General features: G+C 41.0%; 1 protein-coding gene across 4 annotated transcripts in view; it reads right to left on the reverse strand.

Annotated features, from left to right (window-relative positions):
- Window positions 1-13,751, reverse strand: part of tfb1m (transcription factor B1, mitochondrial) — a 68,211-nt gene extending 54,460 nt beyond the window's left edge. For 2 of the 4 annotated variants that reach the window (XM_060830972.1, XM_060830975.1), the window contains exons 1-4: window positions 13,659-13,751; window positions 7,413-7,565; window positions 3,387-3,538; window positions 2,670-2,778 (exon numbers count right to left, since the gene is read on the reverse strand). In XM_060830972.1, the coding sequence (XP_060686955.1) occupies window positions 2,670-2,778; window positions 3,387-3,538; window positions 7,413-7,545 (394 nt within the window). In that variant the 5' untranslated portion in view covers window positions 7,546-7,565; window positions 13,659-13,751. The other 2 variants (XM_060830974.1, XM_060830973.1) reach the window with 2 other exon arrangements.
- Window positions 13,752-17,815: the final 4,064 nt, after the last annotated feature.

Raw genomic sequence — 17,815 nt, forward strand, 5'->3', positions numbered from 1 at the left:
TATCCTACAACTCATCCACTTTATCTTCGACTACAATGTTTTTACTTTTGACAAACAGTTCTTCATCCAGACACATGGAACAGCTATGGGGGACCAAAGTAGCACACCAACATGCCAACATTTTCATGCACAGATCTGAACAAGTCTTTTTTGCTGCACAGGACCTGCGCCAACAAACAACGCACCAGATATTTTGACAACATTTTCTTCCTCTGGAAGAATGGCGAGGAGTCACTGCAACCACTACACAGTGATATCAACAAGTTTCATCCAACCAGACTTACCATGGACTAATCTTTAGTATCTGTCTCATTCTTGGACACATGCATCTCCATCAAGGATGGGCATCTGAGTACCTCACTCTACTGCAAACCCACAGATAACCTCACATTGCTGCACTTCTCCAGTTCCACCCTAAACATATTAAAACAGCCATCCCCAATAGACAATCCCCATGCATATACAGGATCTGTTCAGATGAGGACGAATGTGACAAACACCTGAAGGTGCTCAAGGATGCGGTCATAAAACCAGGGTACGATACTCAATTCATCTGACATGCCACAGCGGGAAACTGTAATGACCCACCTCAGGGAACAGACACAGGTTGCACCCAATAGGGTACCCTTCATCGTCCAGTATTTCCCGGGAGCCGAAAAACTATGCCATGTTCTTCGCAGCTTGCAACACATTATTGATGAGGATGAGCATCTTGCCAAGAACTTCTCTACCCCTCCATTTCTCACCTTTAAACAACTGCCAAACCTTAAACAGACGATTGTTCGCAGCAAACTGCCTAGCCTTCAGGACAACATCTAACAACACCATAAACCCTCTCATGTCAACCACTGCAAGGTGTGTCAGACTGTCAACACGGATACCACCATTACCCATGGGGACACCACCCACCGTATACGTGGCAGGTACTCATGTGAATCAGCTAACATTGTCGATCTCAGACACTGCAGGCAAGGGTACTCTGAGGTATGCTAGATTAGCAAGACCAAGCAAATGGACACTGCGAAACAATCAACAGACAGGGGTATTCACTCTCAGTTGGGGGGCAGTTCAGCAGTCAGGGACATTCGGTCTTGGATCTTCGGGTGACCATCCTCCAAGGCGGACTTCTGAATAGGCAACAATGCAAAGTGGCCGAGCAGAGGCTGATAGCCAAGTTTGGTACCCATGAGGATGGCCTCCAGTGGGATCTTGGGTTCATGTCGCACTATAGGTGACATGATACATTCTCTCTCACACAGACACTCTTTCATACTCATACACTCACGCAGAATCTCTCTCTCACAGACACACACCCCCACACCTTCTCACAGGCTTAAACTCCATTACACACCCTTTACCAAGCTTTTACACTCTCATGCACACACAAAATCTCTCTCATGCATATACACACAAGTGTACGGGGTGAATTTGAATTTGCAGATGCATTCTATTTTGCTCAAATAATGCACAATCTGAAAGTAGTCAATGCAGGCAGTCAATACATTTAATATTTTGTAAATTCTACTTTGGAAACAAAACTAGTCTGACTCAACACTGTGATACAGACAGGCTCTGACTTCACCCCTCTAATGCATTGCCTGAGCTGAGATGTCATCTTTTGTTATAAAACCTTAAGTTATCGTGAGAATGTGACTGAAAAGAAGTTCTGGGATTTATGTATTAATGAATCGAAACGTGCAACCCATTCTAAATGGTCTGAGTTACCGGGAGAGGTTGGACAAGCTAGGACTTCTTTCTTTAGAGTGTAGGAGACTGAGGGGAGATCTTAAAGAAGTGTATAAAATCATGAGAGGCATGGATAGGGTGAATGTACTCAGTCTTTTTCACAGGGTTGGGGAATTGAGGACAAGATGGCATCACTTTAAGGTTAGAGGGGAAAGAATAAAAGGGAACCTGACAGACAACATTAACACGGAGGGTGAAACTATCGGAAGGATGTTGTGAAACTTGAAGGGGTCAGAAAAGATTTACAAGGATGTTGCCAGGGTTGGAGGATTTGAGCTATAGGGACAGGCTGGGGCTGTTTCCCCTGGAGTGTTGTAGGCGGAGGGGTGACCTTACAGAGATTTACAAAATCGTGAGTGGCATGAATAGAAAAGGTCTTTTCCCTTGGAGGGGGGGACAGAACTAGAGGGCATAGGTTCAGGGTGAGAGGGGAAAGATATAAAAGGGACCTAAGAGGCAACCTTTTCATGCAGAGGGTAGTGAGTGTGTGGAATGAAGTGGTGGAGGCTGGTACAATTACAGCATTTAAAAGGCATCTGGATAGGTATATGAAGCAGAAGGGCTTAGAGGATATGAGCCAAGTGCTGGCAAATGGGACTAGATTAGGTTAGGATAACTGGTCAGCATGGATGAATTGGACCGAAGGGTCTATTTCCATGCTGTACATCTTATGACTCTATGATATGAAATGAGCTGCCAACAGAAATTGTTGAGGAGGATACGTTAAGAACATTTAAAAGGCATTTGGATAAGTACATGGACAGGAAAGGTTTAAAAGGATTGGGCCAAGTGCAGGGAAATGGGGTTAGTGTAGATGGGTATTTTGGTCAGCATGGACCAGTTTGTGCCAAATGGCCTGTCTCCACACTATAGGACTCTATGACTCTATAATATCTTAAAATCTCTTACCAAACAAAACTTACCACCTCCCCACACATTTTGAAAATGCTTTGGAAAAGCCCTTTCCAGCTTGCAGGTCAGAATATCTCCGTGAATGATGCGCATTTTCCCAGGTGCTGCTTCAGCCAGCAACTACATGGATACAAAGTGACACTTATGTTACAAAGTTCTTGTCTTTTATCCGCACCTTCCAAGTGAAACTGTGATTAATACAGAATTCAGTATAGTGACTTCATAGTTTATTTACTTAAAAGATTAAGTTGGGGCATCAAGATGGAGGCAATTCTACTTCAAAGTATTCTACACATGAATAGAATGAAATTTACGGTAGTTGGAAATGGGAAGGCTCTGCATAAGTATTAGAACAACATTGATAGTGTTTAGACCTTACATGACAGGTCTATTTTGGTGAAGGGATCCAGTATTTGCCTCAAGATAATGATGATTTTCAAATACAATTTTACATGAAAAACACTTCTGTTTATTTTTGGAAATTGCTACTAGAACTCAAACAATTTGGGTTTTATGTAACAATAAAAACTGAGAAAATATCAGGTTAACTATTTGAAGCCAAATCCAAATAAGCATTAAAAAAAAACTAATATCATATTTATACTGACAGTTTTACTTATTTTCCCATCATTGTCTTGGCTGCCTTTTGCTTGTAAAGTTTAAATCAAACCACCTTACAATACTGCTTATTTACATTAATTTATTTGATTACTAAGTAAAGTTGTTACCTGTAAACCAGGAATAAATCTAGTATCTTTTTCAACCACAAGTAATTCTGCAATGCCAGTATTAAGAATTGACCGAGTGATGCCACCTGGGCCCGGGCCCACTTCACAGACATAGGAGTTCTTCAGATTCCCAGCATGCCGAACTATTTTATCTGAAGTAGATGAAATATTTTTGAAGTGATAATTACTCGCTAGATTGGGTCATCAAATTACATTATATAGATTGAACAGAAAAACAGAGAAAAACAGACTCCTGAGAGTAGATTACAGGCTTCTTAATAGTCAACTATATCTAGAAATTGTTAAGGGTCAGAAACAGGAGGGAAGTAATAGTAGCAAACTTCAACCAACCTAGTAGTAGCTTGGATAAGATCAGTGTTAAAGGAGAGAGAGCATAAAATCCTTAGAATGCTTCAGAAGATCATTTTGTAGCCAGAGTTAAGCAAATCCAGCAAGAGAATAGACAATTCTGAACTTAGGGCTTTTTGAAGTGAAATAGAAAAGTATGGGAGTGCTTTCTGGTAGTAATAATCATAATTCAGTTAGATTTCATGCAGCGTGGAAAATATTAAATAGAAGCCTACAGTAAAAGTTTGATTTGGGAAAAGGTTACTGTTATTAAGGTGTAGTAATGTGTTTTGGCAAAATTGCTACTTAAAGGTAAATTAGTGTCAAAAGCAATGAGTCTGTTTCTCAGTCTCAGATTGAGAGAATTCAGAACAAATATATTTCCTCGAAGAAAAGTGGGGATAGTTGGGGGCTTGTAAATCTGGACTCGTCCTCAGACCTTGATCTCAAAGAGCATTTGTGGTAAGATAAGGCAAAAAAGGGAAGCTTTAGTCAGTTGCAGAGAGCTCAACACTGCAGAAATTTCAGAGGAGTGTGGAAAATGCAGAGGTGAAATTGAAAAGAAAATTGTCAGTGTAGGTATGAAATTATACTGGCAAGTAAATCAGAGAAAACACAAATATGTTGTATAAACATACTAAGAGTAAGAGAGTAACCAAGGAAATATTGCAGCAGAAGGATCAACAGGATGTTAAAGGAAAATATTTTCTTCAAAAGGATCTTCAAACAACTGCTGTTTTTGATGTGATCTGGTCCTTGGTGTATTGTGCATAATTTCAAGGATTTCAAATGAAATTAAACTGGCAAGTATAGTACAGTGCAGAAAATAATAACATACATTATAGACATTGGTGAAATCGGCCAACACATAACAGATGAAAAATTAATGTTGAACCGTCTGATACATCTGTTATTCAAACACACTATCAAAAAAGAAATAATTTGTATAAGCTATTTATGAAATATTACAGCACAGGAGGCCTTTCGGCACACTGTCTCTAGGTAATGATGTAGGTACAATCTCTTGCCTTTGAATAATTATTTGGATAAAATAATATGCAATGCCCTCGAGAGCCTCAATTGAACCTGCCTCTACCACAATTTTAGGCAGTGCATTCCATACCCTAAATAATTGCTAAATGAAAACGTTTTTTCGCACTTCATCCTTGTTTCTTCAACAGATCACTTTAAAAACATCCCTTGTTCTTGTTCCATTTATAAAAGGGAATCATTTCTTGATGTCTGTTCTATCCAGCCTACTTGTGATTTTGAAAATCTGGATCAGACAGAGTCAGAGAGATGTACAGCGTGGAAGCAGATCCTTCAGTCCAACCCGTCCATGCCGACCAGATATCCCAACCCAATCTAGTCCCACCTGCCTGCACACAGCCCATATCCTTCCAAACACTTTCTATTCATGTACCCATCCAAAGGCCTTTTAAATGTTGCAATTGTACCAGCCTCCACCACTTCCTCTGGCAGCTCATTCCATAACGTACCACTCTGTGTGAATAAGTTGATCTCTTCTTAGCCTTCTTCTCTCCAAGAAGAACAGTCACAACTTCTTCAACATACCCTCGTAACTGAAGTTTCCTGGGATCATTCTTGTAAATTGCTTTTGTACTCTCTCCAACGTAATCACATCGTTCCTATAGTATAGTGTTCAGAACTGTACTTAATATTTTAGTTGACGTCCAACAACTTTAAGAATCTTAAAGAAGTTCAATATCACCTTTTCATTCTTGTACTCTATGCCCCTATTATTAAGGCCAAGGACTCTGCTTTTACAGCTCTTACCATATGTCCTGCCACTTTCAATGATCTGTGCACCTTTAAATCTTGGTCCACTCACTAGCCCCTTCCCACTTTGTAGCCCCTACTTTATATTGTCTTTCAATATTCTACCAAAATACATGACTTCACAATTCTCCGTATTCAACCCAATCTCCACCTATCTTCCCACTCCACAATCTTGTCTATGTTGTTCTCACCATTTACAATTTTTGCGTTATCTGCTAACTTTGAAACTGTCTCCTGCATACCAAGATCTGGATCATTAATAAATACCAAAAAAGTAAAAGGTATCAAAACAGTTTCCTGGGGAACACTACAAACTTTCATCCAGCCTCAAAAATATCCACTGTCTGTTGTTTGGTTTCTTATCAAACAGTCAACTTTGTATCCATGTTGCTACTGACCCTTTTACTTCTTCATAACCTCTAACTTTCCTCACAAGTCTGTTGTGTGTATCTGAATCAAATATCTCCTGAAGGTGCATGTTCACATCAACAGCGTTACCCTTACTGAACCTTTCTGTTACTGCTGCAAAAGATTACAGCAATTTAGTTACAAGACAATTTCCCCTTTGGAAATCTTGTCAATCAACACATCTTTTGCCATGTAACTAATACTTTTATTTGGAAAGGCAAGGACTGATTAGGGATAGTCAGCATGCCGTTTTGTGTGGGAAATCATGTCTCACAACCTTGATTGATTTTTTTGAGGAAGTAACAAAGAGGATTTATTGAGGGCAGAGTGGTAGATGTGATCTATATGGATTTCATAAGGCGTTCGACAAGGTTCCCCATGGGAGACTGATTAGCAAGGTTAGATTTCATGGAATACAGGGAGAACCAGCCATTTGGATAAAGAACTGGCTCAAAGGTAGAAGATGGAGGGTGGTCATGAAGGGTTATTTTTCAGACTGGAGGCCTGTGACCAGTGGAGTGCCACAAGGATCGGTGCTGGGTCCTCTACTTTTTGTAATTTACATAAATGATTTGGATGCGAACATAAGAGGTACAACTAGTAAGTTTGCAGATGTGATGGACAGCGAAGAGGGTTACCTCAGATTACAATGTGATCTAGACCAGATGGGCCAATGGGCTGAGACGTGGCAGATGGAGTTTAATTCGGATAAATGCAAGGTGCTGCATTTTGAGAAAGCATATCTTAGCAGGACTTATACACTTAATGGTAAGGTTCTGGGGAGTGTTACTAAACATTTTTAAGGGGAAATTTGCAGAGCTATGTGGAAAGAGCACATGATTTTTCTTTTAATGTAGTTTCTAAAACTTTTAATGATCCTTCTTCAATTCAAATAGCATTCCACAGCAGGAAGTAAACTAGGAAACCATATCATCACTGACTAAATTAAATTTTGGTTCTCAGTTGTGAATTGACAAAAGCCAAAAACTGCTACAGTTTCATCTATGCATTTACCTTAAGCAGACTGATTCTCAAGTGCCAAGCTATTGTCTCAAGATCGAGTGAAGCACTTCAACTTTTGTTCCATCCAAAACATAACATTATCTGAAGACTGTTTTGAGAAATTCTCTTTCAGAATAGGGTTATAATGAAATTTAACATTAAATGTAATTTGGACTATAATGTATATACATTGGAATTTTATTCTGAGATGTTTTCTCAATTTTATTTTAAAATGTTAATATACAGATTTATCATTAACTCTATTTATTAAATAAAGTATACATAGTTCACAGTAGTAACATGTTTAAATAACTGAGTTCACGGATTTGTACATGGCGATTTAATCAAACAACAACATTCTAGTCACAGACATGTAAGAATGAGAAGATGCACTGATAAAATGTTAATGCTTTAAGTGTAAAAGTAGAGAGTAAAATCTTAAATCTAATATTTAAAACGTTCAATTACCTGTTAATCTTAAATCCAACAAGAAGTTCTGAGATAGCTGCTTTTTAGCTCTCAGCTTATATAACTTGATAATTTCTCCAATGGTGGGAAGAGGAGGCAAACGAGAAGAAATCATTTTCCCTGTTGTTGCCATGGTGCAAGCTCTTTACATTCCTGAAAGAATAGAATAGAATAGAATAGAATAGAATAGAATAATAAGTTATCAAACAATACACTATTACAGGGAAGACTTCTCAAATTCATAATGTCTTTTAGATTAATTGGGAATTGCATTGGCATTTACTTATTAGTGTTTAACAACTGTTGAGCAGCCAGAGGTTACTGGCATCAGTTCGTCTGGGTTGGACCCCTCAGATCAATTTTGCAGTGTACTAATATCAGATGGAGAAAACAGTCCAATATGTGGTCGATTATAACATTTAATAATATTATTCCACAGGCCATCTAACAGGTTATTAACAACTATTCACATTGTGGCTTTGTTGATATATTTCACCCTGAGTAGTATGCAGATGCACATCATTCCACAGGGTACCCACACAAAATCTGACTTCACAAAAAACAATGTAATTTGACATTGATTTTTGTCAGTTCCACTGTACATTTCAAGTATAGACATGCAGAAATTCCACATTTCTTAACAGCTTCTAACAGCAGAATATGTGATCATGAGGCCCAAGAAAAATGATGGCATACAGCAGCAGCTCATTGGTGCCATATTTTGGATCATGCAATGTATCTTTTCGCCCATTTCTCACACAGCAGTGCCACATTACACAATGAATAAAATAGGTTACAAGCACTAAAAAAAACTTTAAAATGGCCTAAAATGTCTGCACAGAATAGACTGGTAAGAAAGTAAGAAGTAGGAGCAGGAGTAGCCAATTCTAGCCCTCAGGACTAATCTGCTATTTAATATGATCATGGCTGATGTTGTCTCAGCCTCAACTCCACTTATTGCATGCTTGCCATAATCTTTCAATCTGTTACTAATTAAAAATATATCTATCTATCTCCTCTTTAAATATTTAGTAAATGTCCCAGCAACAACCACACTCTGGGATTGTGAATTCCACAAATTCATGACCCTTTGAAAAGAATAATTTCTCATCTGTTTTAAATTTGCTACACCTTATCCTAAAATTATGGCCTCTTGTTCTAGACTGTTGCGTATGAGAAAACATCCTTTCAACATCTATTTTGTCAATCTCCTTTAGCACCTTTATATACGTCAATCAGATTTCTTCTCAAATTTTTAAACTCCAGAGAGTATAGGTCTTAAGTGCTCAATCTCTCTTCAATCCCCTTATCTCTGGAATAAATCTAGCAAGCCTCCTCCCAACTACCTCCAAGCAATTACATCCCTCCTCAAGTGAGGAGACCAGGTTGATATAGAATATGCCAGGTGTAGTTTCACCAATGCCTGGTACAGTTGCAACAACACTTCCCCAATTTTACATTCTATTATTTTAGCAATAAATGCCAAACTTGCCTTTCCCTTCCTTATTACCTACTGTTCCTACCTATTAGTTTTGTGATTCATGCACATGGAACCCAGACCACTCTGCATCGAAGCACTCTAAAGTTACTCTTCTCTTGAAAAGTAAATTGCCTTTCTATTCATTCAAAACGGGTAAGCTCACGCTTATCCTCGATTAAATCCCAAATTTTGGCCCATTCACCTAACCTCCCTATATTTACTTGCAAATTTGTTATTTCTTCATTGCAACTTACCTTCCCAGCTATTTTATTCTATTCTATTCTTTCAGGAATGTAAAGAGCTTGCACTGTGGCAACAACAGGGAAAATGATTTCTTCTCGTTTGCCTCCTCTTCCCACCATTGGAGAAATTATCAAGTTATATAAGCTGAGAACTAAAAAGCAGCTATCTCAGTCATCTGAAAAATGTGTGATAGTACTTTCTATCCCCACATTCAAGCGATTAATATAAATTGTAAATAGTTGGGGCCCCAAGGACCAAACCATGTGGAACCCCCTCCAGTTACATCTTGCCAACCAGAAGACCATTTATCCTGACTTCCAGCTTTCTGTTAGTTGGCCAAGCCTACATCCAAAATAATAAATTACCCAACCCCCATATGATCTTAACTTTTGTATAGCACCATATCAAATGCCTTCTGCAAGTCTAGATATACTACATATACAAGATTCCCATGATCTATATTGCTTGTTACAACTACAAAGATCTCTAGCAAATTAGAGCTGAAAACATGTTGCTGGTTAAAGCACAGCAGGTCAGGCAGCATCCAAGGAACAGGAAATTCGCCGTTTCGGGCCAGAGCCCTTCATCAGGAAATTCTCTAGCAAATTAGTCAAACATAATGTACCCTTCATAAAACCATATAGACTCTGATGGATTGCATTTTGACTTTCCAAATGTTATTACTTCCTTAATGGATTAGATTACTTACAGTGTGGAAACAGGCCCTTCGGCCCAACAAGTCCACACTGACCCGCCGAAGCGCGACCCACCCCTAACCCTACATTTACCCCTTACCTAACACTATGGGCAATTTAGCATGGCCAATTCACCTGACCCACACATCTTTGGACTGTGGGAGGAAACCGGAGCACCCGGAGGAAACCCACACAGACACGGGGAGAACGTGCAAACTCCACACAGTCAGTCGCCTGAGGCGGGAATTGAACCCGGGTCTCTGGTGCTGTGAGGCAGCAGTGCTAACCACTGTGCCACCTTGCCGCCCAGCAGGTCAGAGGATAGGATTCCTCACATCTTCCACATTATGTTCCATTGACCATGTTCTTCCCCACTCACTAATTAGGATTCCAACAATTTTCCTAATGCTAAACGTTAAACTAACTAGTCTGTAGTTTCCTACTTTCTGCTTCCAAGATTCAAGTTGGTTTATTCCCCATTCCATTTTGCTGAACATTTGAACAGTCAAAGGTGACACTTCTGAGCTAATCATGGTAATGCAGATTGAAGTCTTCAACATTAAGTATATTCTCTGTTTGATTTTCTCACTGATTACTCAAAGTTCTCTTCAATGTGAAAGAGTATTAATCTATCTGTTGAGAATAACTATACACACCCAACAATGTATAGCTGTTTTTGTTGTGGTTCTGCACAACGGATACCCGAGCTACAAATCTTCAATCAGATTTTAAATAGCTGTTTTTCCCTTATTTCTGCCACATACATCCATAAACCCACATGTTCACACAGTCCCATAAACACTAAAGAACTACAGATGATGGAAATCTAAAACAAAAAAGTGCTAGAGAAACTGAGCAAGTCTGGCAGCATTTATGGGTAGAAAAAAAAGCAGTTCACAGTTTGAGTCTAGTATCAGGGGCTTTGGAAGGTGAGGAGAGAGCAGGCAAACGGACAAGTGTTGCATCTTCTGTGAATGCATGGGAAAGTTCCATGGGGTTATTGGGAGTCAAGGAAGTGTCCCGGAGGCTAACAAGGGAAGGAGGGGAATATGTGTCTGGTTGCGTGGCATCTGACTGGAGGGGTTAGGAATGGCTGCTTATGAGCCTTTGGATGTAAAGTCTAGCGGGGTGGAAATTGAGGACCAGGGTGACTCCACCCTTGTTGTAGGAGGGAAGGGGTGAGGGCAGAAGGTCAGGAAGTGCGTCAGACACACCCGATGGTCCTGCTAACTACAGTGGCAGGAAATCCTCCTCTGAAGAAGAAAAGGTGGATGTTTCTGAAGCCTCGCCTTCTAAAGGTGGCATCATCAGAATTGATGCATGGATGCAGAGAAACTGGGGAAAATGGAATGGAGTCCTTACAGGAAACAGAGTGTGAGAATATATAGTCAATATAACTGTTGGAGTTGGTGGGTTCGTAATAGATATCAGTGATTACTATAGCTCTGGAAATGGAAATAGAGATGTCAAAGAAGGGGAAAGAGGAAGAAGATGGACCAGATTAAGGTGAGCGTAAGATGTAAATTGAACGCAAAATTCATAAAGACAGCTGTAGAGGCAAAGAAGATTGCCTTCCTAATGTTTAATTATTCAAAATGTTAGTTCTTACAACAGAATGTCAGATGAGCAAATTTTAAACTGTGGAGGGAATGCATGGGCCAAGTGGAGCAACAATGAGGTAAAGCTGAGGGCTGCACTGACTGACATCTTTGAAAGATTCATATTGCACAAGAGTGAAATTCTGCTCATGAATACTGTTACATACTCTGCCAATAAAATCATGGCAGCATGAAATAAACACTAAGTGAATGAAAGAAATACTATTAATACAACAGTAAATAAATATAAAGAAGCAAATTACTGTAATGGTATTGGCAGGACTACCATGCTTATGCATTTAGGTGGTGTAAGAGGACATTCTCAAAGTTGAATATTAGTGTTCCTACCTAAACAAAAACAGTAAGAACTGTGAATACTGTAAATCAGAAACAAAAATTGAAACTGCAGGAAAAGCTCAGACATTTCAGGTCTGGAGACCCTTCCTCAAAACTGGCCAGTTCTGAGGAAATGTCACCAGATCCAAAAAATTAATTCTGATTTCTTCTAACAGATACTGCCAGACGTGCTGTGCTTTACTAGCAATTTCTATGTTTATTACATTGTTCCTACCTCTGTGCTAGAAGTTCAAGTTCCACCTGCCCTTGACGTGTGTCCTATCAGAATAGGTTGATTAAAAATGTGTCTGGGAAAAGTAAAATTGTGCTTTCAGATGTTTTTGCCGAAGACCAAAATGCAATATGTGGGGAATATGGGTAGGTTTCTGAAATGAACAGAGCGAGGACAGGAAAGCAGCCATACAGGTGATGGACGATTGTTTTCAGACTGGAGACCTGTGACCAGTGGAGTGCCACAAAGATCTGTGCTGGGTCCACTGCTTTTCTGCATTTATATAAATGATTTGGATGTGAACAGATGAGATATATAGTTAGTAAGTTTGCAGATGACACAAAAATTGGAGGTGTAGTGGACAGTGAAGAAGGTTACCACAAAGTACATGTTTGATCAGAAGGGCCAATGGGCTGAGGAGTGGCAGATGAAGTTTAATTTAGATAAATGTGAGTTACTGCATTTTGGAAAAGCAAATCAGAGCATGACTTCTACGCTTTACGGGAAGGTCCTGGGGAGTGTTACTGAGCAAACAGACCTTAGAGTGCAGGTTCATAGTTCCTGGAAAGTGGAGTCACAGGTAGATAGGAGAGTGAAGGCAGCATTTGGTATGCTTTCCTTTATTGATCAGAGCATTGAGTATAGGAGTTGGAAGGTCATTTTGCAGCTGTACAGGACATTGGTGAAGCCACTTTTGGAATGAAAGGGTTCAGAAAAGATTTGCAAGCATGTTTCCAGAATTGGAGCCATAAGGAGAGGCTGAATATGCTGGGGCTGTTTTCCCTGGAGCGTCAGAAGTTGAGGGGTGACCTCAGAAGTTTATAAAATCATGAGGAGCATGGATAGGATAAACAGACAAGGTATTTTCCTGGGGTGGGGGAGTCCAGAACTAGAGGGCAGAGGTTTAGGATGAAAGGGGAAAGATATAAAGGAGACCTAAAGGGCAACTTTTTCCATGCAAAGGGTGGTGCATGTATGGAGTGAGCCACCAAAGGAAATGGTGGAGGCTGGTACAAGTGCAACATTTAAAAGGCATCTGGATGGGTATATGAATAGGAAGGGTTTGGAGGGATAAAGACCAAGTACTGGCAAGTGGGAATAGATTGGGTTGGGATATCTGGTCAGCATAGACGAGTTGGACCGTAGTGTATATCTTCATTACTCCATATTCTGAGCATGAAACCACGCTGAACCGTAACGCTGCAAAGTTCTCAAACAGCCAACATTAAAAACACAGATTACAATAAACCTACGGGCATTAAAATTTCAGTCCTCCTTCAAGAATAACGCTAAGAAAGATTAAATCCAGAATACAAACTGTCTAACCACATGCTCCCGTTGCCTAAATACCGTACAGCTACGTCCAACTGTTAGAGTTTAGTTCCCATTTGGATCATGCAGCTCGTGAACTGATCGGACACAGACCAGATATTCAGTTACCAACTACCTCGGACACAAGAACCAGCTCAGACTGTTCCAGAGCTAACTGAGCGTATACTTCAATAGCAGAGCCACAGTGCTTCCGCAAACTAAACTCAGCCTAAGGTGAGCCAGTCCCCATTCTGGATCTGAGTGGTGCTGGAAAACCACAGCATCCGAAAAGCAGGAAAATCGACATTTCGGCCAAAAGCCCTTCATCAGAAATAAAGGCCAGTCAATCACCTAACTCAGGCCCAGGCCCAGGCCCAGGCTCCAGTCCAGCCTTACTCGCTACAAGGCCGCCTTTCCACTGACTGGCAGGGGTCCCGGCCAATCACAGCTGAGGAAGAAAGCTGACAAACCATTTGTGGGCGGCACCAGAATAAACCAATCGTTACTGCAAGTCTGAACAACCCAATCATAATGAGAAAACAGACCCTGAGCAGACCAATTAGAGCAGGGGAACTGAACAGACCGACCAATCGGAACGGGATTGTATTTCCAATCCGTACCATTCACGAGGTGGTCCAGAAATGAACCAATCAGTGTGTTCGAAGCGCTGAGGGGCGGGTCTTGCTGGGCAATGAGGAGAACTGTGAATGTGGTGCTTTAAGCGGGTTGTACTAATTCAGGAACGTTGATGGTATCAAATGATTCAAAAAATGATCTTAGTAAGTCTGCTACTATCTAGAAGGTCACTGGAGTCGAAATGTTAACTCGGTGTTCTCTGTGCAAGGTAAAAACAATGACTGCAGATGCTGGAAACCAGATTCTGGATCAGTGTTGCTGGAAGAGCACAGCAGTTCAGGCAGCATCCAATAAGCAGCGAAATCGATGTTTCGGGCAAAAGCCCTTCATCAGGAATAAAGGCAGTGAACCTGAAGCGTGGAGAGAGAAGCTCGAGGGGGGTGGGGAGAGAGTAGCATAGAGTACAATGGGAGAGTGGGGAAGGGGATGAAGGGTCAGGAAGGAGAGGGTGGAGTGGATAGGTGGAAAAGGAGCTAGGCAGGTTGGACAAGTCATGGGGCCAGTGCTGAGCTGGAAGTTTGAAACCAGGGTGAGGTGGGGGAAGGGGAAATGAGGAAACTGTTGAAGTCCACATTGATGCCCTGGGGTTGAAGTGTTCTGTGGCGGAAGATGAGGCGTTCTTCCTCCAGGCGTCTGGTGGTGAGGAAGCGGTGGTGAAGGAGGCCCAGGACCTCCATGCCCTCGGCAGAGTGGGAGGGGGAGTTGAAATGTTGGGCCACGGGGCGGTGTGGTTGATTGGTGCGGGTGTCTCTGAGATGTTCCCTAAAGCGCTCTGCTAGGAGGTGCCCAGTCTCCCCAATGTAGAGGAATCAGAGCTGATGTATTTCAGTTTTCTCGCATCCCCTGTTTTTTATAATATTAAATGTTGCATTTTTTTGCTGAAGGAGCTGACTTCATGCTACGTGTACAGTTTGCCAGCTGAGTCTAGCCAATTAACTGACTTTGGCTTGTGTTTTACCAAAAATCGGCTGTGTCAGCTTTGGGGAGTTTAATGGAGTGTTTCTCCCTGTGAATTACCACATGCAATTACCCACAGCTTGTCTTATTACTTATTCACCATACCTCCTTGGTATTGTAATGCTAACTCTCCCTCACCGAGGTAGGTTCTCTATTCCCACAGAATTCCCAGCTTCTGTGCATCTGGTGAAGCACTACAAACCCAGAGCTGCCCTGTCCACTTCACGCTATGAAATGAAGGAAACGTCTGAGGGGACGTGGGTGGTCTATGTGACACTTCATTGCAAATACATGCTGTCAATGGCTAATAAATTGCTGTTTGCTATCATCAACTACCTGATGGATTTACAAAGTTAAAAATCACACAACATCCGGTTATAGTCCAACAGGTTTAATTGGAAGCACACTAGCTTTCGGAGCGACGCTCCTTAATCAGGTGATAGTGGACGGCTCGATCGTAACACAGAATTTATAGCAAAAATTTACAGTGCGATGTAACTGAAATTATACATTGATAAATTGATTGTCTGTTAAGCCTTTCATTTGTTAGAATACAGTGATAGTTTCACTTCTTTCATGTGTAAATCACAAAACCTTTTTTTTAAAGTTGCATTCTCGAGTTAGCTGTTAACAATGGTGATAGCTAGACAATATGTTGAAGGTGTTAGCCCCCATGTGTTCTCTGCCTGTGCCATGCCATCCACCTGATGGACTGTTATTGTAACTCCATTGTGAAGGGATCTAAGATGGCAGCAGAGTAGGACGCTCCTGTGCTTCACCTTTTTTTTTCCTCCTCTTCATCTCTCTCCTTAGAAGCAAATACTAGTGCAGGGACAGGCACTGGCAACAAGCCCTGGAACAGCATCTGGGCTGCAAGCCTCTGTACAGCGTGCAGGCAGAGTCCCTGGCGGACACTGGCAGGGGGAGGCAATCCTGGCACTTATCTTGAAGCAACTGAATGCTTATACGGAGTGCACCGGGGCTTGGAATGGAGTAGGGATGGCTGTTGGATTTGGGTCTGACGTGAGCGGTCAGACCACATTCATCAGACCCTGCAGTGACCTGCTACACTGAAAAGTCCATTTGAAATTTCCTACCTTACTGTAATGTCAACCCTTTAATGTCCTATTTTAAACTTCCTTTTTCGATTCTAAGTAACACAGCTACTTTTATTCCTCTGCTGTATCCAAGAATTGTAACTAGATATTAGTACCTGAGATGTCACCATAATAAGGCAGACATTGTAAAAGCTTTTCACTGTACTCCTGCAATAGAGTACATGGGACAATAAAAGGATATTCTATTTTGACTTTTGCCTAAGGGAATGCTATTCTTTTTCTAATGGCCAAACCACTTTCTTATTGATTAATGTGGGTGTCAAATGTTGGAAAGTGATAACTTTTATGGAAGTCACCAGAATCAAACAGCCATCCCACTTTTTCAGGTTACACGTCCCACATCATCTATTGACATAATTTGGTGATGGGTCCCAGAACATACCTGGTCTGCAGTGGCATTGCACCTTGCTCACATGGAAGAAATGGCATTCACAACAATTGATTCTGGCTCTTCCTTACCTCCTCTTAAGCCCTTTGGGGACATCCAGCTGCAACATTTTCACATGGAATCCAATTGGCAGCATTTGGCGATTGTGTCTTGAGCTTACTGGCATACCTGTTACTTAAATCTTACAGCTTAGCGAGCAAACATACATCCAGTACCTGATACCCTTTCGTCTCTCTGCACTGTTGTCGCACTGCAGCCTTTATGTGGATGTTTGACATCAGCTCCCTTATTCCAATGTAGTAGCACAAACCATGTTGCACTAATATGATAGAAAACTTTAAGTGCAGCAGGATTGCTTAAACCTTGTCCGTTCCAAACCATAGCGCCCAAGTTAGGCAGCATTGCATATAAAAACATGTTGGCAAATACAGTTTAAGGAGAGAGGAAACCAACTTTGCTATTGTGTAGCCTGTAAGATCTTGGGCTGTCTTTGCAAATTGTAGGTAAAAACAATGACTGCAGATGCTAGAAACCAGATTCTGATTAGAGTGATGCTGGAAAAGCACAGCAGTTCAGGCAGCATCCGAGGAGCAGGAAAATTGATGTTTCGGGCAAATTGTAGCCTCCAGTTGACACTTTTAAAGTTACCTATGATTAGTTATAGGTAACCTGTGAAGCAGAAGTAATCTGTAATGATGTGGTAAAGATTGCTTGTGGCCAAGATTTGTATCCCACAGAGTTGAGCATTGCATGCATTTCAATGCAATGAAATATGATTACAGAATTCTTCAATCTGTACCATGTAAGTGATTGATTAATGTAATTGTCACATCGTTAACCTGTGTGCTCTATAGAAAAATTACTCTGCAAACCTCAGGTGTGGTCCTAACAATTTTCCATTATTATGATTTTGATGAATATGAAAGGCAATGCAGATCTTGCTTGAAAGAATATGGCACAGGCTCAATAAGCAACCCTTCCTGGACCTCCATGTCCTTTTCTCCCTTGTATTCCCTATCGAGTCCATCAGTACTGAGCTTCCACCATGTGCCCATCCAACTTTTAAATTTAAATCTTCAACTCCCAATAATACATCTGAGCCCAATCCCATAGCTTGGCCATGGCATCAATCGTGCTGTGTTGTCCTCATTCTGAAGCCAGTCTCAATCCCACCATTCTCAGTGCATTGATGGTCATAGTTTATCACAATCATCACACATTTTTATGTTGAGTTGTTCCCCTTCATTATTATTACTATTCCCATTGCATCTCACCATGCTGTCTTCATTCCCAAGACTGATCTCCCAACTTCCCTGCCACAGCTGTGGCTTTTGAGAACTCCCTTGATTTGCATTGAGCAGATTGCATTTTATTAACATAGTCACCTACAAATCAGATGACTTCACCAA

The sequence above is a fragment of the Hemiscyllium ocellatum genome, chromosome 10 (assembly GCF_020745735.1).
Source record: "Hemiscyllium ocellatum isolate sHemOce1 chromosome 10, sHemOce1.pat.X.cur, whole genome shotgun sequence".
Taxonomy (NCBI): domain Eukaryota; kingdom Metazoa; phylum Chordata; class Chondrichthyes; order Orectolobiformes; family Hemiscylliidae; genus Hemiscyllium; species Hemiscyllium ocellatum.